This window comes from Podarcis bocagei (assembly GCF_964188305.1).
Source record: "Podarcis bocagei genome assembly, chromosome: 1".
Classification (NCBI taxonomy): Eukaryota; Metazoa; Chordata; class Lepidosauria; order Squamata; family Lacertidae; genus Podarcis; species Podarcis bocagei.
The window spans coordinates 49,164,244-49,186,842 of record NC_138125.1 but is presented as its reverse complement, the minus strand read 5'-3'; the positions used below and the strand labels follow the sequence as shown (position 1 = coordinate 49,186,842).

The following is a 22,599-nucleotide window of genomic DNA, read 5'->3' as shown; positions in this document are numbered from 1 at the left end:
CATGAATTAGCAAGCTAACTTTTCAGTCCATCCAAATGCTTCATCAGCATGGATTTTAAACAAAGCAGAAGGATGGAGGTGCAGGGTTGGAGAGAGAAGCTGGCTTGGTATTGAAATCGCAATGTCTGTGTTAGCCAGAAATTCATTTCTGTTGTGTAATCTTAGAACGCGATGTGGATTGTCATGTAAAGTGCCTGGACTTTAGAATTTATCACTATACATCTAAGCTTTTTGGCTTCTCCCACTTGTCCTTAACCATATCCTATAGCCAATAAATAAAAAAATAATGTATATATTCATTTACAAGTTTACACATTCTGTTACTCCCTGGTTTTATATTGTTATTATCATAGAATTGTATAATTGTAGAGCTGAAAGGGACCCCCAAGAGTCATCTAGTCTGACCCCCTGCAATGCAGGAAACCACAGCTAAAGAATCCCTGGCAGATCATGGCCACCCAACCTCTTAATGATACAGGTTAGATTATGCATAGCCAATGAGGTGTCTTCCAGAGGCTGTAGTCTACAACTCCCACAATCGCTAAGCACTGGCCATGCTGGCTGAAACCAACAGAGGCTGGGAGTCTAAAACATCTGAAGGACATCAGGTTAGCTACCTATGTGCTACTAGGCTGACAGGTACCTGAAACAGGGCTTTTTTGGTGGTTGCTCTCTCCTCCCAAAAATGTGTGTGGCTGTATCATTATCAGGTTGTGCTTTTTTTTTTTTAAAAAAAGAAAACTCTGAAGACCGTTCTTTTTCAACCTTGTTTTATTAACTGCTGTGCTTGGATTATTTTGTACTGTTCCATTTTTAACTGGATGATTTTATATATCATGATATTTTATTCTGGAATTTTGTACACCACCTTGTGAGGGCCATTACGCCTCGAAAGGTGCTCTGAAATATTTTAATAAATAAGCAAATTAATTTTTTTAAAAAACCTACCTGGCATATATGCTCATGGTGTTGTATAGTTTATGTAAAAACAGAATTGTAAAGCCAGTCCTGATGCGTCGCCAACATTAGCAATTCTGTTCAGTTTGGGGACATTACCATTCCTATATTCGCCCCTTCCAATACTGGAGAAGATCTCGCTTGCTAAGTTAAGTTGTTACAATATTAATAACCAGCCAAATAATGAACATGACAACTTATTTCTGCATAGTGCAATTTTCAGGGGGACAATCGTGCTTCCTTAAGAGACTCATTCTACGATACTCAGAGAGAGGAATTTAGTGTTGCACTATTGTACTGCGGGTGCAAGTATTTCTGTTTGCCAGGTGAAACAATTTCCCTTTTCCTCCCCCTGCTCCCCGTTCTTGGGGTTCTCCTGACTCCCCACCCCACAGTGCTAATTTGGAGGGAGATGGAGGGGGGAGTTCCATTCTGCTAGTGGGACTCATTCTGCTGGTAACACAACTGTTTAGTTCAAAGTTGTAGAAATGTCTTAGAGTCAGAGAGTTGGAAGGGTCCCCGAGGATCATTTAGTCCAGGCATGGCCAAACTTGGCCCTCCAGCTATTTTAGGACTACAACCCCCATCATCCTTAGCTAACAGGACCAGTGGTCAGGGGTGATGGGAACTGTAGTCCCAAAACAGCTGGAGGGCCAAGCTTGGCCACCACTGCAATTCTGGAGCTGTCCCATAAGGGGACTGAACCTGCAACCCTGGCGTAATCAGCACCACACTCTAACCAACTGAGCTATCCAGGCTGATATGATCCCATGCTGAGCAGAGATATTACAAAACTCATTTGGTTACAAGATATGTCTCCATACACCATTATTAGCCTCACTTGACAAACAAATGAAATAATTTGAGTAGACCTTGTTTCATACTGTGAAGGAATTAAATTACCACCCAATATGTAGGTGGTTCATAAGCTTTCGCCTGCAGCTAGTTCCACATGTGTATACATTTAGCTGCTATTAATGTTTTGGATAAGTGGAGATGTTACGTTCAGCATACAGCTCTCTGCTCAGGCACGATACTCTCTTCTTATATTGGGCACATTGGTCTAAACGGGTTTTATCCAATAATCTAGGTACAGTATGGTACTACAGGAATGCACCTGGAATCCAACAAGATAACCGAGCTTCAAGGTAGTTTTAAACACTTTTGGTGCAATTATTCCTACAGGTCAATATTTGCAACATTTGCCTGTTCTTTCTACTACATTGCTTGTAAAAAGTGGGTGACATCCATTGGTGTCTGCCCATCTGCCCATTGATGGAAGGCATTCAGCAGCAGAATGAGGGAGGCAAGGATTTTTTGTGATTCCTACTACAGCTTCAGCTCTAGAGGAACCATGGGAGGCTGCATGAGTTGGGGGGGGGACTGCTGAAAATTGCCTCCCTTTCTTGTTCCACTGAGGATCCCTTCCTTCAGCAATGGACACAGCTGGATGCCACCCAATAACTCTCAGCAAAAAGTTAATGAAAGGAGCTGTAAAACACCTCCCATATATTTTTAGTTTTATTTGCACCAGTTTCTGCATATTGCTTAATGCCATGGATCAGGCCTAATCAGAATTTTACTTGCATTTTTTTGTCTAGAAATGTCCATTACAAGCTCCAGTGTTTCCATTCCAAGAGCATGGATAAAGTGCACCATATGAGCCAAAACACTGTAAAATACACTTGTCTTTATATATTAAAGGGAGCGCAAGTCCCAGCATGCAAATGCTGCAGCCTGATCCAAAGCGAATGGAGTCCAAATTAAGTGTGAGGTGTATAAAAAAAGGAAGTAGCTGCTTGTTTAGTAATTTCTGCAGGAGGAATTGAAATGGCCCGTGATTTTCTGAGGAGTTTTTACTGCAGCACTAGGTTGTAGAAAATTTATTTGTCCCTGTTTTGAGCCTTGTAAACAACATTTTCTTCAGTGGAGGGTAAGATATACCTTTTCCTCTGTAGGAATGGCAGAAACAGGTGTCTGAACAAATGCAGTTTGAAAAAGTTCTTGGAAGTAGCTGCCAAAGTTTCTGTGCTCCCCTGAAACAATAAATAAGGTTTTAAAAAAAGGTTTTGCCACTTAACTGAAATAGGGAAAAAAGACTGTTTATTTCTTAACCAGGCTGGCCTGCAATTCCGCCTCAAAGGCCATCCTGTCAAAGGTACGTATGTTCATCTCTTCCCGGACTTTTTCCCGGACATGGAACGACGCCCGAGCAACAGAGCGGGCGTTTTCCAAGACATTTTTTTTCTCCTTGCAGATCTGTTCGCTCCGCTCCAGCTTCTTCTCAATGGACTGCAAGATCTCCCTGCGACGGATGTCTTCGTTCTCTTCCACCTTCCTCTTGTTCACTTTCTGCACCTTCTCCTTCTCCAGCCGGCTCTGCACCACCTTCTGGGCCTTCTGCTGCACCACTTCCTCGGCCACCTGGGCCGCATGCTGCTGCTTCCGCTCAGAAGCTCTGGCCAAGGCCTTCAAGTACTCCTTCTGCTCCCGGTCCCTCCTCTCCGCTGCCCTCTTGGCCCTCTGGCTGTGCATCTCCTCCCGCTTGGCTCTCTCCCTCAGCTCCTGGTTCCTCTTCTCCACCAGCTGCTCGTACTTCTCCTGGGCCTTGTTGAGGCTCCCTTCCACAGAAGCCCTGAGCACCGCCTTCTCCTCGGCCTCCTGCTTGGCCTTCTCCTTGAGGATGATCTCGTGCTTCCGCTTCTCGGCCTGGTTGAGCAGCCGCTTCTCCCTCTGCAGCAGCTGCTCCTTCTTCAGCTTCTTCTGGGCGGCCAAGGACAGCTTCTCTTGCAGCAGCTGCACCTCTCGCTCCATGGCCTCTTTCTTGACCTCCTCCTGAGCCTTCAGGTTGTGCTCTTGGTGGCGCTTCTTCTTCTTGTCATCCAGGAGGGCCTTCTCCTGCCTCTCCCGCCTCATCTTCTCCTGCTTCTCCAGGTGCTCCCGCCACTTCTCCTCCTGCTGCCAGCTCTGCTTCTGCTTCAGCAGGGCGGCCGCCTGCTCCTCCTGGCTCACCTTGCTGCGCCGCCTCTCCAGCCGCGACTCCCACAGCTGGTGGCACTGCAGCAAGGCCCTCTGCTTCTGCCTCTCCTCCCGCTCCCTCCTCTGCTCCGCCTGCCTCTGCTGGATGTCCCACTGCAGGTGGGCGCTGTACCTCTGCTCCTTCAAGATGCTCTCCTCCTGCTGCTTGGCGATCATCAGCGCCGCGATCTTCCGGTCCCTCTCCGACACCTCCTTGAGGCCCTTCTTCCTCTTCACCTCCTTGACAATCCTCTCCACCTTCTTGGCCGTCTGGGGCGAATGGCTCAGGTCGCCCAAGCTGAAGCTGCGGCCCACTAGGGCCGTCATGGTTGCCACCGTCTTAGTCCTGGGCAGCTCTTTGGGCCACTTGTCCCGGAAACTGTCTCCGCTGTAGGAGGAGGAGGCCCCGGAGTCGGAGGAGGTTTTGGTGGAGTGGCCATCCCTCCTCTTCTGCAAGGAGTCCAGGGAGTGGCTCTTCTTGGTCCTGGCGCCCGTGGGAGCAGCAGAAGCAGCAGCAGCAGCAGGAGGAGGAGGCAAGCAGCCGGTCCTGGTCTGCCCTACTGGGGTGCAGCTGCCGCTGGTGCTTTTGAAGGCGATCCTGGGCGCCGGCGAGGAAGGCAGGCTGGCGGTGAGGAGCGGCGTGAAGAGCCTCCTCTTCTCCTCGCGGATAATCCTTTCCCTTTCCTCCCGGCACTGCTGCAGCTTCCTCTGCCGGTCCATCTCGTAGACCTCGTAGAGGCCGGCGGCCACGCGCATGGAGCGCCCGGGCGCCTCTTTGACCAGCTCGCCCAGCGAGCGCGGCAGCAGCTCCACCGGCTTGACGGCGCAGCGGGCGCACGCCTCCAGCGAGCGCGGGCTCGTGAGCACATAGCGGCTGCCCTCGGCCTCGGCGCAGTCGAAGTTGTACAGGTCCAGGTGAAGCATCGGCGATTCCTCGCGCAGCTGCCCCGCGTCTCCGCCAGGAGGAGCCGCCGCTTCCGCCGCCGCGCCCGAGGCGGACGCCGGAGAGGCACCATCCGCCGCCGAGGAGGAGGAACTGGCTGCTGCTGCTGCTGTTGCTGTCGGGGCCGCCGCCGCCGAGGCCTCGTCTCCACCTGCTGCTGCTGCTGCGCTCCCGGGCTCTGCGTCTTTCTCCTCGCCCGCATCCGCCACCGGATCCACCATGTCTGGCTTCCTGCAGGATCTGCGAGGGAACGAAAGCAAAAACAGAAGCAGCGAAATCAGGAGGATCAATCGTAAAAATAACCTCGCCGGGATTTAATCTGCTGCCATCGAGGGATTAGCCGGCATCTGCGTCTCCATGGCTGGGGGGGGGGGGCGCAGTGGGAAGCAGCGGAACCCACAACCTTTCTCCACCCCCCATAGCACCCGGGCAAGACCCATCCTGGGAGACTCCCCGCACCGTGGCAGGGGTGCCAACTTGAATAAAATATTGGGGGGGCCGCACCCCGCATAATCGATCACAAGACATGGTGCCGAGAGGCACACTATTTGAATGGCAATGCTTGGGTGTGTGTGTGTGTGTGTGTCAAATATTTTGTTGAGGGGGCCGAAGGGACCTCGGCCCCTAGGAGTTGGCTTCTATGCACCGTGGCTCTTGCCCCAGTGACTGAAAGGAGAAAGAGTGCGGAGTTTTGCGAGAAGTTGCAAAGTCGTCCTGAGTAACGGGAGATCAAGGGGAGGGGAACCTAACGGCGGTGTGTGTGTGAATGGGCGGGATCCCAACCGAAGCTCCGCCGCCCCAAACGCTTCTCCCTCCGCCCTGGGCAACGTGGATGATTAAGGTTAGCCTCCCCCATAGAATGAGGGGGAGCCCCCTCGCACCTGCCCTGCTGTCTATCTAGCAGCCCTGAAGTCCCACCGGAGAAAGGGGAGGGCGGGTAGGTGCGGGGACGACAGAGGGGATCAGGATCCCAAAGCGCCTCTTTCTAACGCAAGCTTGCTTTCCCCGCGGTTTCCCCGGTTCTGGACAAGCCTCCGCCTCGTCTCCCTGCCGCTGGGATGCAGCGCCGCTCGCCAGAAAACACCCTGATGGGGAACAGCCATCCTTGGAAAGCCTCGGACACTCTCCTCCAGCGACAGCGGTGAGCTGCCTGCCCCTCCCGGCGACCCTTCCATTCCCACCCCCCGCCCCATAGCAAAACGTGCATCATTCGATCAGTCCCCTCGCCGCAGACAAAAACATCTGGGGTGGGCGAAGAGGGGGAGGGGGTGCCGATCACTCACCGTTTTGGCTTTCGGGGGCTCCGCGGGCTTTCGATGATGTAGCACCAAACGGGTATTGGTGTGTGTGTGTGAGTGCGTCGTGTGGGGGGCAGATCAGGTTACGGGCGGCAGCAGCAGCAGTGGCGGCTGCGGCGGCCTCTCCATGGCGCCCGGCAACCCCCGCGCAGAGCCTCTGCCCACGGCCGGGAGGAGGCAGCTGGCAGGTGCCTTGGGCTGCGCAACCCCTAGCATGTTGTGGCTCCTAAGCTGAAGGTGGAAGAGGACAGCGACTGCCCATCTCCGCCGCCACCGGCCTCGCTTGCGGGGCTCCTGCCTCGCTCCCTCCCTCCCTCCGCCGCCGCCGCCTTCGGAGCTCCGCCTGCGAGGATGCGATGGAGCCTCCGCTGCTGCGCTGCTGCTGCTCCGCGGGAAGGAGAGACGCGCGAGGAACGCTGATCCGCGCCACTTGCCGCGAGACGGGGGACGCGGGGAGGAGGAGGAAGGAGGGGTCTGAATAAGAGAGGAGGGGATGGAGCGTACTGCGAGTTTTCTTGCCCTTGCAGTATTTCCCCATGTGCCTTTTGAATAACCCTCACGCCTGCCTCTACAGCTCAATGCGAGTGATAGCCAACAGTGGGTCTCTGAGTATGACTAAGGTTGGACATCACTAGGATTTTAGAAGGTAAGAACTTATACTTGAGTTTGCTTATTTCCTCCTCCCTCCCAATCTGTTTTCCTTTTGTGTCCTGTACACAGGGGCAGGGACTGTCTTGTTTGCAGCCATGCACTTTGAGAACCTTTCTTGGAGAAAAGCTATTAAAATAAATAAATATGTGAAAAATCCCTACAGTATTGTGAAAAAGCTTCATACGTGGTATCTCAATAATCCTTACAACAGCTTTGTAAGGTTGACCAGCAGCACTGTCTCCACATTGCAGATGATGACAGGGGTGGGGAGACCACAGCTCAGATGATGGGGCATGTAGCACGTGGACTATATCTTTGTGGCCTGGTGCTGTGCACACTTAGAATTTGTGCAGGGAGGGGGGGACTTGGTGATGGGGAAAAGTGAGAAAGGTCACTTTGCACATGAAGGGATTGTTGTGTGTGAAACCCCAAATACCCAATACAAAACTCAATTCAAGCAACTGGGGGTTCTAGGATAGGCCACCCCATACAATTAAGCAAGGGAAGGGGCAAACATGCTGGAAATATATAACTGTTGCTCCCCATTCTCCTATATACAGCAAGACTACATCCTGTTTGACCATATTGCTGTAACATTTGCTCCCAACAGGCTCCCTCTGTTGGCAAAGGACACTCTAACTAATGTCACAACTGGATAAATACAGGTAAGCATCTCACAGCAGTGGACAACTTTGGGCTTTAAAATTTGGTGCAACACCAAAATTCAGTTCACTCCCCCTTCCCCGCCTCTTGCTTTGTTTGCCATTGTTGGGTTTTATTGCTACAGGATGCAGTAGAGAGCCTTCAATAATAACCTCAAACTGATCAGAGAAATATTGAGCATAATATTTCCTACATACACAGGCTGCCCTTGGCTTCATGAAGATCTGCCCGGCAACACTTTCCCACTTTCTGTGCTGCCAGAAACACCTGGGCAACACAAGTTTGGGCAACGCAACTTTGAGCCATTTTGATGTTGCAAATGGATGCTAAGATTTATTTCTTGTTCTCAACTGGATCTACATAACTGCCCCATAACATAAGTTCTCTGGGCAGCCTGCAAAACACATATAACAATTAAAATGCAATATGAAACAGCATTGGGAGAGCTTTGGCCATCCAGATTTTGTTGAAATACAAGTCCTGACATCCCTGACCGTTCGTCGTGCTGCCTGGGGCTGATGGGAGTTGGAGTCCAACAACTTTTCAGGACCTTGGGTCTGATGATGGGCCCCATAACATCGCAGCCGAAAAAGGTGGTTCCAGTTAGGGGACTGGCCATGTGTCTCCTTGAGATGAGTGAAATGTATCTGGTTGGCCCCTGTGAGAACAGCATGCTAGATTAGATGGACTGTTGGCGGTTCTTGTGTTCTTATCCCCAGCTCTCTTCATTCACACATGATGAAATCCTAAGCATATTTACTATGAATAAGTCTCAGTGAGCACAGCTGCACTTTCAAGGAAACATAAGTAGGATGTGGCTGTTAGTTAAAGCAGTGGTTCCCAATTAGGGGTCCGGGGAACACACCCAGGGGGTCCGCAGCCCCATCCCTTGCCTCCCCACAACTAATTTTTTTGTCATTTTTTGCATGGTAACATCACAAATTCAATGGTCTTGTTTTAGCGCTGTGCAATTTTTTCAACATATTGACCAAACTCGCTTTTGAAATCACACTGTGATAACGATTTTGACCTGGCAATATGCAGCAATATATCGCTCCTTGTGTGAGGTAGAAGAGGACAGCCGATTTCAAGGCACCTCCGATCTCGGCTGATAAACGCTGCTGATCTGAGCTGCCTTCCTTCAAGCTGAGGGAAAACAGAGCTGATTGCCCTCACGTCAAGGCACCATGGCAGTACCTTCTCAGTGGCGTAGCGTTAGGGGTGCAGGGGGGGCCGGCCGCACTGGGCGCAACATCTGGGGGTTAGGGGGCGCAAATCCACGGGTTAGGGGCGCAAATCCATGGGTTAGGGGGCGCAAATTACTTGCCTTGCCCTGGGTGCTGACAACCCACGCTACACCACTGTACCTTCGACCTCTGAGGCTACTTCTTCCCTCATCCCCACACCTGATCTCAAATTTAAGACATCGTGATATATCGGAATATCACGATGTTTAGCCGCTGAAATCTGATTTCCAACATCATGATATATCACTCAGCCCTAGTCTGTTTTTTAGTATGCTTAAAATCCTTTGCTTATTAGGGGTTACCCCACATTTTGTTGCCTGGCTTGCTCTGGTCCATGGGGTCACGAAGAGTCGGACACAACTAAATGACTAAACAACAACACACATTTTGTTCAAAAAAATTGCTTTGCACAGGTAACCACCATAGAGTTATGAAAATTTTCAAAGGTCGGGGGTCTGTGGATTGCCTTTTGAAAAATAGGGGGTCCTCAGTATTTAGCTAATTGGGAACCACTGAGTTAAAGGATAAAACAAAATTGCCTGCTGCTGATTTTGTCATTCACATGCTAAGAACAAGATGCACATACTGAGCTTGCCATGGGGAAGCTTCCAAAATCTAATATTTTCCTGAAATGTTAGATATTTTAAAGTCACAAGAAAGTCAATTTTGACTTGTCAGCATTTGCATACAACAATTCCCATCATCCCTGACCACTGGTCCTGCTGCTAGGGATCATGGGAGTTGTAGGCCAAAAACATCTGGAGGGCCGAGGCTGAGGAAGCCTGGCATAGAATCTATTAGTTCCCGGGTGGTTTGTGTAGGACAGTTTGTGGGATCACTTATTTTGGCTGGCATGCTTGTCTGTGTGCACACACATGCGTATACCACATAGATGCTTCATTTTCATTCCACATATCTGGGATTGTTGCCAGCATTGGAGATTGCTGGAAGAAAAGCTTTTGAACTCTGATAATATTTGGAACAAGCCTCGGTGCCAGATGTTGAAGAGTTAATCCTGTAGAAATACAGAAGTCAGCTGACCTTGGTTTAAATGAGCTGCCCTTGAAATTAGCATACATTAAGGTTTGCATTGATGTTAATTGGAGATTTCCTCTTTCCTGGGTCCTTTCAGTTGCTATATGTGGGTTAACCAGACCAAAAAAACAAAAACAACCCCACAGCAAACCCCTGAACACAAAGCATATAGTTTATACCAACAGGAAAAAATGTTGTCTTGACACATACTTTTAAAGCGTTCTCTTCTAATTACAAGGCAAAGTAAACAAACAGAAACATCTGCCTTATTAACATAATTTCAAAAATGGCTGGAAGTGAAAGCCTTTACAGTTCGAATTGAAACTGACAGTTTCTGCAGCAGTGTGTAAAATCATAGAGCACAGAAAATATAGTTGCCATGTGAAGAAAGGAGTGTCACAGTTTAGGAGCTGGAGGGCCACACACTCCCCCTTCTTGGATTAGACAACAATAAAAGCTACTCTGAAAGCTCACGTTCAATGTTGACAGGAAGGAAGTAATTTGCAGAGCAACTCATAACTATGATTATGCTTTGAGAGAAGATAGCGCTGTTGGCTGAATGGCCACAATATCCTGGACAAGCTTATCATAGGAAGGAAGGGCAAAGTACACAACCAGAAAATACAAAAATGGTATAAAAGGGACAGACATGCCCCTGGCAACCCACGATACACCACTAGTGGCAACCCACCATGGACTCAGCTGATAATAATGCTCATATGTTGTCCATAGAGAAAGAGCCTATGAACTCAGGGTGATGAGGACACTGTCAGGGACTGGCTAAATGGTGAGGAATGGTGGGGAGCTCCAGCCCGAAGACCCCAGGGAAGCCTCAGAAGAGAAGAGCTCTGAGCTGGGAGAGTGATAGTGGGACAATGAAGACAGAGGAGGAATGGGGGGATGCTGAACAAGAAACAGGCTTGAGTGAGAGAGAGAAGGAAAACACTGCAGACATAGAACAGGAAGCTGAGGAGGAGGTGGGGGCTGAAGCTGAGACAGATTCACAGGAGCAGGCAGGTCCTACTTGTGTTCAGCTCTCCTCTTCACATGTCTCTGAGGAGGACTCAGAGGGTGTTGCATGTTACAGAGCAGAGAGCTCAGAGGGCCCCTCTCCAGTGGAGTTTAAGACTGCTGGGAAGACACACGGGTGGGGAGGAGGCTTAGGAGGAAGGAAGTGGGAGACCCAGAACTCTAGTTCTGTGAATGTCTTCACCAGGGCCAGTCATACCCTAGCATACCCTCCAACATCCCTCCAAATAGGGATGTCCTATTCCATGATCATAATCATAATTTTACTATTTATATCCCACCCATCTGACTGGGTTGCCCAGCCACTCTGGGTGGCTTCCAACATATATAAAAATAATTTTAAAAATTACATATTAAACATTATTTTATAAAAACCTTTCCTATACAGGGCTGCCTTCAGGTGGCTTGGGGTCAGATAACTCCATACCCTCCAACATTTTTCTGATGAAAATCCTACCATACCCTCCAATATTTCTCTGATGAGAATAGGGACATTCTAAGGAAAAGCGGGAAATTTTCAGGATCAAATCAGAAATTGGGGTGGCTTCTGTAAATCTGGGACAGTCCCAGCAAAATAGAGACACTTGGAGGGTCTGCCACAGGTTTGTGTGTGTTCTGTTGCCTTGAATAAAAGAGTTAGCTTTATTATTCATCTCTGAGTCTTCATGCTGAACCAGCCCTGACAGACACCAGCACCTCAGCACGTGCAACAGCCACTAGTCATGCTATGTTCCGATTGTCATGAGTTCATTATTTGTTCCTGCATAGGCAGCTTAGGGGCATTATTGCCAGTATAGTTCCTGATTGGCTTCTGCATTTTCTGCTAGGGTGTTTTCCTCTTGCCCTGGACTGAGCATGGATTGGATATAGCGGCCGTTCTACCAGTGCAGTGGTGGCATATCTCCTGTGCTGGGTTAATATGAATAAAGTATTGCTCAGCCCAGCTTGCATTGTGCTTAATTCTGGAGGAAGAAACACAGATTTTACACTGAGTCAGATCCAGATAAGATTTCACATTTGAGTTTAAAGGGCGGTGCTTAGAAACTGTAAACAGGCAGATGTCATAGGGGATTTCCAATCTATAGGCAGAGGATTTGAATATTTTTCATCACTAGAGGGCACTCACTGATCAGTTATTAGTTACTTTATTTTTAATTTTTCAATCAACCAACTTTCAAACAATTGAACAAGGGCTGAAAGGCGAATAGGTTTGCCACCTGAAGCGCTCCAAAATAAGAAACTCATGGTGGGACCTTGAACAAATGGCATTATTGTGTGTGTTACCACATTACCACATTAGTACTTTGTTAGAACGCACTGTCATTGTCATGCATTACATTAAAGTTCCTTTTGGTTGTTATGAATGGCAATACCATTCATCTAGGAGGAAAGCTCAAGAGCCAACCATAGCAATTACTTCCAAGGCTTTGAGAACACTCCCCAAGCAGTGTGCCTTTTCCCACACCGAGATCTGAAAAGGCTAAATGTTTATATTAGTCTATATTTGCTAAAAATAGAAGGTGTATTGACAAAGCGGGATTGGCATGGTTGGTAGAACTTTTGAGCAGTTGACGCCCATGAAATTGCTTCCTGGATCAGGTTAAGCAGTTGGGGGTGGGGGGAAACCTCAGATTTTAATCTGATTTCCATCTGAAACACTGACTACAATTTCAGGGATGTCTCCGAATACCAGTTTCTGGGAGGAGCGTTGTTGCATTCAGTTCCTGTTTGTGGGATTCCCCGAGGCCACGGGGAGAATGGCATGCTGGATTCAATAGACCTCAGCAAGGCTCTTCTTATTTTCTCATATTCTTCTGTACATATAGCATGTGTTTAGCCTTTTGGCATTTTTTTAAATCTTGCCACTGCTTATGGGAATGGGCAGAGAAGATAGGAGTGGTGAGTTACTCAGAATCCCTCAGAGCCAAAGGCTCTCTTTTGTTCCTCTGAAGGCCTTGGGGCATTGTGAAAACTTTCAGGAACCTTTTGGGTAGGGTGCGCCAGATCATGGGCCAACTTTGTCAGGTGGCCAGGACAACACACCTGCCAATCAACTGGTAAAAAGGTAAAGGTAAAGGACCCCTGGACAGTTATTATTATTATCAAAAGCAACTATGGGGTGCAGTGCTCATCTCGCTTTTCAGGCCAAGGGAGTCAACGTTTGTCCACAGAGAGTTTTCTGGGTCATATGGCCAGCATGACTAAACCATTTCTGGCACAGAGGGACATCATGACGAGTGCCAGAGCACACAGAAACACTGTTTACCTTCCCGCTGCAGCAGTACCCATTTATCTACTTGCATTAGTATGCTTTCAAACTGCTAGGTTGGCAGAACCTGGGACAGAGCAACGGGAGCTGACTCTGTCACGCAGATTCGAACTGCTGACCTTCCAATTGGCAAGCCCAAGAGGCTCAGTGGTTTAGACCACATCACCACTCGCATTTTGCCAATCAACTGACATCATTATTGACAGGTTGTTCTGAATGTGAATCTTCAAGCATGCCCTCCATGACCAATTTCCCCACCCCACTGCACCTCACCCCCAGGAACCTTTAAACTCTAAAATTGCTGGCCTCATTTCACAGCTTAAAGCATTGATCTCCGGCAGGTGTGTTGCGAGCCAGTACAGGGTTGTGGCCTGAGCTAAGATGGGTCAAAACAGCGGCACTACCACCATTCAAATATATGGTACACACAAACAACACACACACACACACACACAGAGAGAGAGAGAGAGAGAGAGAGAGAGAGAAATGGGCCCCAAATGATGTATGTTTGAATTACAGTTGGGTTCCAGGTCTGAAAACATTGATGAACGCTGACTTAAAGGGTCTGTTTGGGTGGGAATTTAGGCTTGGAAGATAGGAAGCTGTTTATTTTCCACAGCCAGGTCCTTTCTTCCCCATTAGGCCCCAAGCTAGAGGGAAGCAAGTGCTTGTCTGCTTCATTGCTCTCCTTCAGCCTAACTCCCAGTGCCAGCTGGCTGACAGCTTCTGCCTGTGCATCTCTCCGCTGCCATGGTTCCCTTCCTGGCAGCATGAGGGCGGCACGCACATCCAGCCGCCAGCCTTGGATGGTTTTGGATGTGAGGCAGAAGGTAGTTTTGACACCCCCGTTTTCCCTGCAAAACCTAGGGAGTCTCTCCATGTGGTAGAGAAACCCCCTGCAGTTCTCTCCTCTGCATTTTTGCTTCTTGTTGCAGAACGAAGACACAAATCAAACTAAAGCATATACAGTGGTACCTCGAGTTAAGTACTTAATTCGTTCTAGAGGTCGGTTCTTAACCTGAAACTGTTCTTAACCTGAAGCACCACTTTAGCTAATGGGGCTTTCTGCTGCTGCCACGCCGCCGGAGAACGATTTCTGTTCTCATCCTGAAGCAAAGTTCTTAACCCGAGGTACTATTTCTTGGTTAGCGGAGTCTGTAACCTGAAGCGTATGTAACCTAAAGCGTATGTAACCCGAGGTACGACTATACTGCTTACAACAGACCCTCCAAGTGTCCCTATTTTCCAGGGATGTCCCTGATTTAGAGAAGCCGCCCCAATTTCTGATTTGATCTCAGAATGTCATACTTTTCCTTAGGATGTCCCTATTTTCATTGGAGAAATGTTGGAGGGTATGGAGTTATCTGACCCCCCCCCCAGCTGTCTAAAAGCAATCCTGTATAGCAGGGGTGTCCATCGAGTCAGCCGCGATCAACATGTCGATCCCCGGGTGATTGTGATAGATTGTGGTGGATCACTGGCTCATTTTTCTCTGCGGAGAAAAAGAGCATCCGTGTGTGTGCCTTCCTGACCTGGCGTGAGTCAGTCGTTGCTAGGCTGCTGGCACCCTGGTACATTGGTGTTTAGGAAGTCCCTGCCAGCAAGCTGCTGCAAGTTCACTCCATTAGGAGGCTTCTTGGATCCCCAACAGTGCCGGTCTACCCATGGCATCAGCTGTCCTTAGACTGTTCTTGGCATCCGTTCCCTGCTTTCCTGCGACGGCCCCAGTGGGGATGAAGCTGTGTCATAGATGAGAGCTGCGGAGCATCTATTGGTTTGTGAGTGATTTATGGAGTGCCCCCCCAAAAGCAGGAGAACTGTTGCTCCCCCTTCCCCCTTTTTAAAAAAAAAACCTCAACAACTTTGGATCCCCCCCCCCCAAAAAAATGGGTAGATCACTGCCAGTTTTTTTATTCCAGGAGTAGATCGCAATCTCTTGGGAGTTGGACATCCCTGCTGTATAGGGAAGTGGGTTTTTTTTTTAATGTTTCATTATGTTTTTATTTATGTTGGAAGCTGCCCAGAGTGGCTGGGACAACCCAGTGAGATGTGGGGTATAAATAGTAAAATTATCATTATAGAATGGGACGTCCTTATTTTCATTGGAGAAATGCTGGAGGGTATGCTACAAACAGCAGGGGAATTCTTGTGCAGCTCTTTCACCTTTTGCTTTCCTGTCTCAGTAGAAATCGTCTAGTAAGTGGATAATACAGCTGTTTCCTGCCTCTGAATAGATGCTGTTTATACACAGAGCATTTTGAATAGGTAATGTGTTGTTGACAGCTAGCATGTAGTCATGTCCTTGGACCAAATTCAAGCAAACTTTCTTTTTTTATATAATTTTTTTAAAATTAAAGATTTTATTGGTTTACAAAAGTATGTGCATTGTCTCTTTTTTCAGACAAGCAAGCTTCCTGTGTGTTACATTAGCCTTCCTTGTCATTGCTACTTATACTTCAGTCAGGAATAATAATAATAATAATAATAATAATAATAATAATAATAATACCCTGCCCATCTGGCTGGGTTACCCCATCCACTCTGGACGACATACACAACCAAAATGCTTCCTGCCATTTTGTGCATACTTATACACTGTGTGTTTTCTACACGCACACACACACACACTCTTTTTCATTTTATTTATAAAGGCTCAGGTGTTTTTTAGCAGGAACCTGTGAATTTAACGCTATCCTAGAAGGTGCACAGGCTGACATTGTGTCATCAAGGCTGCTAAAAGGGCAGCACTTACAGGCAACCTGTCCTCTCCCTCCCTGGCCCCGGGGTCATTTTTAGCATATGCTTTTATGTTTGCAATACACACGTGTAAAATGCAGGAAATGACTGGTTTCTAAAGGGCTGCTGAATTGCATTTGGAGTATGTTTATTATTAAGGAACAAGCAAAGTGCCTGTCAGGAAGCCAAATGGGAGGAGTCCTCTTAGCTTTCACTGAACCAAACTTGCACTTTGTGTGCGCCTACTGTTCTTGAAAGTTTGAAATACATGAAATGCAGGTGTATGTTCTTTATGGGTATTCTTGCACAGTCTGCTTAATACAAGCAACCCTGAGTATGCTTAGTTGTTAGGATGTAAAATATTAGCCTCATGCACACCATACATTTAAAGCACTATAGCGTCTCCCCAATTTCCCCCCCCAGAGCTGTAGTTTATTAAGGATGCTGAAGGTCCCTGGGTTCAATTCCTGGCATCTCCTGGTTGAGCTAGGAAAAACCCCTGCCTGCAACTCTGGAGAGCTGCTGGCAACCATTATAGACAAATACTGAGCCAGATGATGCAGTTGTCTGACTTTCATCTAACACTTCCCATCTTCCTTAAGAGATTGATGCAGCAGGACTTGAAAGATTTCATGGCCTTTTGGGGTATATTTGGCATGTGGTATCACATGTCTCCTTTGTGCTGTCTATGTATTTGGTTTTTCCTTGCTGTTATTTTCCATTTCTTTGGAATCGGTACTTTTTTACACTGTCATTCTTAGCTCATTAAAAACTATGTTTTAGGAGAGCCAAAAAAAAGACAAAAGGAGAAAGAATGAGGATATATTAAAAAAGAAAACCTAGTTCATGCCATGTCATAATCATATGGGGCTTTCCAAATGAATAATTTTTCTCGTGGTAGGACGTGGCCAGTTACCCAATGGATTCTTGCCTGCCCATGGGGAATTTCCAGTGGACAGGGCAGGTGACACGGTTGGAGCCCCTGTCAGGCAGTAGGAACAGCGAGACACATCAGGCTCTTGACAAGGTTGACTTGAAGTGCCACACTGTTGTTGACACTGTGATTCTACATCAGCTCAAAACTGATGCAATAGGAGGGATTAAAAACATTTTTTTACAGACATCCCTGAATTGACAACCGTCCCCCCATGTTGCAACACAAGATCACAGGATATGGTGTACACAGCACACTACCATGAGGGAGAATTTGCTCAGATGGCAGGCCGCTTGGCATGGAGCTACATCTCTGTAGCCTTATGTTTGCACACTTAGACATCAGAAGAGGGATAGTCGTTGTCTTGGGACTCCAGACACAAATAACCAATATGAAACCCAAACAATTGTGGGTGCTAAGAAAGAGTGTCTTGCATAGATAAACAAAGAAAGATCTCAAATCCCAGGCAGTTGCATATGAACCAAAACATTCTTTCAGATAGCTTGGACCTAAGCTGTGTAGCCAATTTTAAATATGATGATACCATCATAATCGCCTTGCCAATAAGGAAATTTATTTACCTTTTATTATGAACACACAGAATAATATACATAAATGTATCAAATATTACACCCCTCCCCTAATGAATATAAAACAGGCCTTCATAAAAGAGACATCTTTCTGACAGTTTTTTTTCAGTTTCACCTTGGTTGATTTGAGCACTGGAAAAAAGAGTGTGATCAAAGTGTAATTTAACTCATGAACACACCAGATGAGCAAGAATATAGAGCAGAACCTGTGGCTTTGAGGTGGTATCCAGTGCTGGTCCTACTCAGAACAGGCCTAATGAAGTTAATAGACATGACTAATTTAGGTTCATTAATTTTGAGTCTACTCTTGGGATGGACTTACGGTAATTGGATACAGCAGAAGGATGGTCAGTGGCCAGGAAGGATGGGAGCTGTAGTTTGGGAGAATCTGGAGACCACAAGTTCCTCATCCCTGGTACAAAGAATCTGAGGGCTTCTGATTTTGCAAAGGCTTGTGTACTTTCAGATTGTCAAGCCTTAAGCACTTCTTTTGAGTTTGAGATAACAGGAAAACAAAGCAGAAGAACAAATGTGTAGTCTTTCAAAACCAGTGACAAAGATATGAGATTAAAAGCTGTATGAAAAGTGCCTCAGAGCGCCTCTTGCTGCACCTCTTTGGGAAATTAGTGACAAAAGCAGGAATTATTAGTGTTGGCGGTTTCTCTCACAAAAGTGTGTTTCTGGATGCTAAAAAGTGTTTTATTTAGATAGGGGAGGGGCTGCAAGACTCGGAAATTTCATTTGATAAAGCGGGGAAATAACTTATCCAGAGATTTGACTTTCTACAGCAGAAGTCCAGTCAGGCACTGGGTGAGGATGGGCTGCGAGCAAAGAATGGGGGGAAATGGGTATGGAATGGATATGCAGCAGGTTGATCCGATAAAAGGGAAGAATACAAAGTGGCAAAAGAGAAAATGGAGAGGGCAGAAAGGATAGGGTAATGTTGTGGAAAGGGTGGGGTGGGCGACAGAAACCACAACTGGCAACTTGTTCTCTAGCGTATATAACATTTTGCATTCGGAAGCTTGTCTCCTCTGACAACCCTGGCCCATTTAACGCTGAAGAGGAGAAATAAATAAAACGAGGGCGGGGGAGAAAGAGAGAAGTCCAGTCCCCCTGCGCTCAGAGTTAAGGCACAATATGAGAAGAGACGAAAGTACCCCAAAGCCACAGGGCGCAAAGTGGGCAACACCGCACATGGGAAGAGAACGGAGCCAGCCCGCTTCCTCCTGCCTGTTTCTCTTCCTCCCATATTCCCCGCCCCGGAGGAGGGAGCTGCTCCTCCTCCTCCTCTTCCCACAGCCGCCGAGGCCGCGCGAGGAGAGCGGGGAGGCGGCGGCAGTCCACGTGCGGGAAGGCGCTGGCTGATCTCCCGCGTTGTTAAGGAAGGCCGGCCGGCGAGGCTCCTCCCCTTCCTTGTATTCCTCCGGCCTGGGGAGCCTCGCCCCGATCAATCCTTTCCCTCCCGCCGGGGTTCTAACTTCGACCCTGCAGGCAGCAGCAGCTACTCTGCTCCTTTAAACCCTCGCCGAGGGAGGGCAGGCCGCCCTCTTTCCCCCGCCTCCCTCCCCTCCCACTCGCCAGGCCCGGCGCGTGAGGCGAGCTCGCGCTAGAGCGCAGGCGGAGCAACGACCGAGAGCGGCTGTTGCTTGTGGCAGCGGCGGCGAAGGAGGAAGCGGGACTCGGCGGCGGAGTCGGAGCGAAGAAGAAGGGTCGGACTGAGGAGACGAGAGGAGGAAGGGGGGGGGGAGTGTCCTCGCCTTCGCCGCCGCCCTCGCGACGTTGCCCCGGAGCTACTTTAGCCTTGGCATTTCTATCTATTTAAAACCCCTCGCTTGTTTGTTTATTTCCCCTGGCGGCCGCGAATGTTGCATTGGCCGAGCCCTGCGCCAAGAGGAGACGGGTCCCTCCCCTGCCGTAACCAGGGCCAGGCAGACAAGGGCACGCGGGCCTTGCAGCAGCAGCAGCAGCAACAGCGGCGGCGGCAGCCCAGCCTCTCAGTGCCTTGGAGCGAAGAGGAGGAGGTAGCAGGAGGAGAAGAAGAAGAAGGGGCCGCCTTCTTCCCGGAACCAGCCGCGGCTGGGTGAGCGAGCCGCTGCCGGGAAAGGGGGTGGGGAGGGGAGGGCGGGCGAGGAAAGTGTGGGGTGTGTGGAGGGGGCTGAAGGCGCGTCCTTCTCTCCACCCCTCCCCACCTCCTTTGGTTCTTTGTTAGCCAAGCGCGGAAGGCAGACAGGGGCAGGCATGGGGGGGGGGGGGGAGGCTGTCAAGAGTTCCTGGGCTTTCCCCTTTCCAGACACGCACACCTGCTCTGCGGAGCCCGGGGGGTGGGTGGGGTGGGGGGCGGCTTCTGGAAAATAATGAAAGAGCCGCCGAGTACAGACGGCGACGGTTTGGGTGGATTTGGGGCAAAAGGGCGGAGGGCGAAGATGCTTGAGCCCTGTTTTCTGCGGGAGCATCTGTGGATGGAGACTGACAGCCACTCTCTTCGTCCCCGCCCCCCCAGAAAAAAAATTCCTACAGAGGATTAGATTCCCAAGGGTGACGGTGGGGGAGAAATCCTGGGAAGAAATCCCATCATCGCCTGGGAAACTTGTCAGGACAAAGCTGTGGTGGAGATGCCAGAACGCTCAAAGTTGCTGGAGGATGGGCTAGTTAGATGCAGCAGTTTTTAACCCACACAAGCATTCAGCGGCCCTATTATTATTATTTTACCTTCTGTTTCTGTAATCATTGCACTGCTGTGCTAACCTGTCTTAGTCCAGGCCATGTCCCAAACCACTAGTTGAAGACCAGTGGAGAACATGGATTCTCAAATGCAGATGTGCCTGTCCTGTGTCTGCATTGGGGGCAGCTACTAAAGAGAGTTCTGGGGCTTGATGACATAACGGAACACAATCTTTATTTATGCCATGTCTCTGAAACCTCCTTTTAGCGGGTGGTGTGGGTGGTGAAATGACTCTTAGGCTCTGGTAATGTCTAGTTTCTTTGTGTCTGAATCTGTACTTTGGGTGCTGCTCTACGAATGCTGAATTTCCTGGGGAAAGTTGTGTGGCTGTAAGTAACTACCTCACTCTTTTAAAAAAGAGGAATAGGGGAAGAAAGAAGACTCTCTTTTTAAAAAATAATAAAAATCTGTATCTCTTTAGAAAGTTGTGCTATTTTACAAAAGCCTTTTGGGCTTTAGAAGATGAAATATTGCATTCATATGCTTATCTCTGTTTTAAAATAAGTTGTGAGGTGTAATGAGAAAATAGTTGTGCCTATGAATAAGAATAAAAGTCCATTATTGGATTTAAGAGAGAGTGAATGCTTTGCTTTCCAGTAATGTGCTCCTCTTCCACGAAACTTTACGTAAGAATTGCTAATCGTATATAATCGTGGCTGGTGTGCTGATCCTGTTTGATCCTAATGTTAGCTGCTAGGATGTGTTCTATAATAAACTTAAAGTAGAAAAAACCAGCACAGCCTTGTGCTGACAAAAGGTCTTCTCATGTATTAGTTCTCCTTTCCTATAAAATGTATATGCAAGATCAGCTTGAGTGGTACATTGACACTTTCTATTGAATATTTCATTCTAAGTGGTGGTTTCCACCTGAATATTAGCATATTAGTGCTGAGGAGCTGAATTTTTATACAAGGCCTCTGTCTGGATTAACTTTTGTTCAATATTTGGACATACTTAAAAAAAATCCTTATATTAAAGGGTGGGGGTTTAATGAGATTCTCAGTTTTTAATTGTTGTCTTATGCTGAAGAATTGCATCATAGAGTTTACATTCACTTTTTGGGTACATGTGTGTGAATGTACACCTGTCCATGTTAGGTCTGCCCCCATTGGCTTTGTAGAATTTTGTAAGCTATGCTACTATAAAGATAATACAAACAATTGAATCTATTTAGTACATAGCTGTTTTTGTTTACTAAATCCCGCTTTTCAGTATCAGTATACCTATACCTATTTGTTATTTGAAATAACATTTTGATTCTAGGCCTGTAAGCAAGAGTCACCACTCTAGTATCAAAAGACCAGCGGCTGAAAAAAGCAAGAATTGTTGAGATATGTTGGTCTTTAGATTCTTCCTGAATGGCTATACTCAACTTACAGTACACGGTAATTTAAAATGTGATAGTGTCTGATGAGCAGAGCTGCACACACTTGGATCCCCAAATTTGCAAGCCTTAGCTAACCAAAAACATTATGAAACTGCTAGGATTCTCTTTGTGTGCTGTACAGTCATAACCTCCTGCTCCTTTCCCCAGCTCATAGTGTAGAAGTAGGGAAGGGATCAGTCTTCCCTTCAACCATAGCTGCCTTCTCCACCTTGGAGCTAGAGAGTGGAGTGAGGATCTTCCCTGAATTTGGCTGCATTTCTGAGGCACTCTGGTGTCCCGAAAGTATAGTGCATCCACAGGAAAAACCACTGCCCCATTTGACAGGTTCAGAGGAAGACACCAGCTGATGGTCTCATCAGAAAGTGTGGTAGACGAATTTGTGGGTCCCTGCTGAGGAGTAATTTAAGAGACACTAGTTTGGCAAGCTTCAGTTCTTAGGAAATGTGGTTGGTTTTTTTGAAGTTTCTGAATGTCATCACAATTTATTGTAACCTTGTGTCATACATTTGTCTGAACTGGGAAGGAAGTGAAGATGTTGAAATGTCTTGATGATGCTTGAAGTTGTTTGTATCTCAAGTACTGCCAGTTTATTTTATTGTGCTTTCTTTATGTTCCTGTAAATGCTATTGTGTAGCAAAGCTTCACTTGGCAGGCTCTCTTCTATCATGGTAGATATTCAGGGTTTTTCTTTCTTTCTTTTTTAAAATAAAGTGAGTTTCTTAAGGAAAGTGAAGAAGTGTTTTTAACAAAAGAGAATGTTGTTTTCCTAATACAAGTTAAGATTTTTCTAAACTCTGCTCAGGGTTGTTGAAATAGTCTTGGAACTATAGTATCTAAAGCCTGATGCTTGGGTGCAGAAGCAGGAGGAGGATGCCACTTTGTCTCCTTATGTAATAAAATGTACTTGCCTGTCCCAGAACTACAGCAAGAGAGAAGTGGAAATGCTTGCATAGGCCTAAGAAACTTTTCAGACAGGGTACTGTCCCTACCAGAGAAAGACAAAACAGTGTTGTGAGTGATGTTCTTTTTTGAATGCTAAACACTGAAGCCCATTTATGTGGATTTATGGACAATGTATGGATAACTTATACCTGGCAACTAGGGCTACAATGGCACA

The 22,599-nt window shown here is 47.6% G+C and overlaps 2 protein-coding genes and 1 long non-coding RNA gene across 4 annotated transcripts in view; 2 read left to right on the top strand and 1 right to left on the bottom strand.

Moving 5' to 3' along the window:
- Window positions 1-2,435: 2,435 nt before the first annotated feature.
- The window catches only part of CCDC177 (coiled-coil domain containing 177), a 41,767-nt gene continuing 21,603 nt past the window's right edge, over window positions 2,436-22,599 (bottom strand). The window contains exons 2-3 of the mRNA XM_081186214.1: window positions 6,202-6,270; window positions 2,436-5,158 (exon numbers count right to left, since the gene is read on the bottom strand). Of these exons, the coding sequence (XP_081042340.1) occupies window positions 3,061-5,139 (2,079 nt within the window). The 5' untranslated portion in view covers window positions 5,140-5,158; window positions 6,202-6,270 and the 3' untranslated portion in view covers window positions 2,436-3,060. The remainder of the gene's footprint in view (window positions 5,159-6,201; window positions 6,271-22,599) is intronic.
- Window positions 5,927-7,023, top strand: LOC308582979. Its single transcript, XR_014005980.1, has 2 exons — window positions 5,927-6,059; window positions 6,791-7,023. It is a non-coding gene; the product is annotated as an uncharacterized lncRNA (long non-coding RNA).
- The window catches only part of SUSD6 (sushi domain containing 6), a 56,369-nt gene continuing 52,491 nt past the window's right edge, over window positions 18,722-22,599 (top strand). The window contains exon 1 of one of the 2 annotated variants that reach the window (XM_081186402.1): window positions 18,722-19,453. The gene's annotated coding sequence lies outside the window, so the exon portion shown is untranslated. The remainder of the gene's footprint in view (window positions 19,454-22,599) is intronic. The other variant, XM_081186401.1, reaches the window with a different exon arrangement.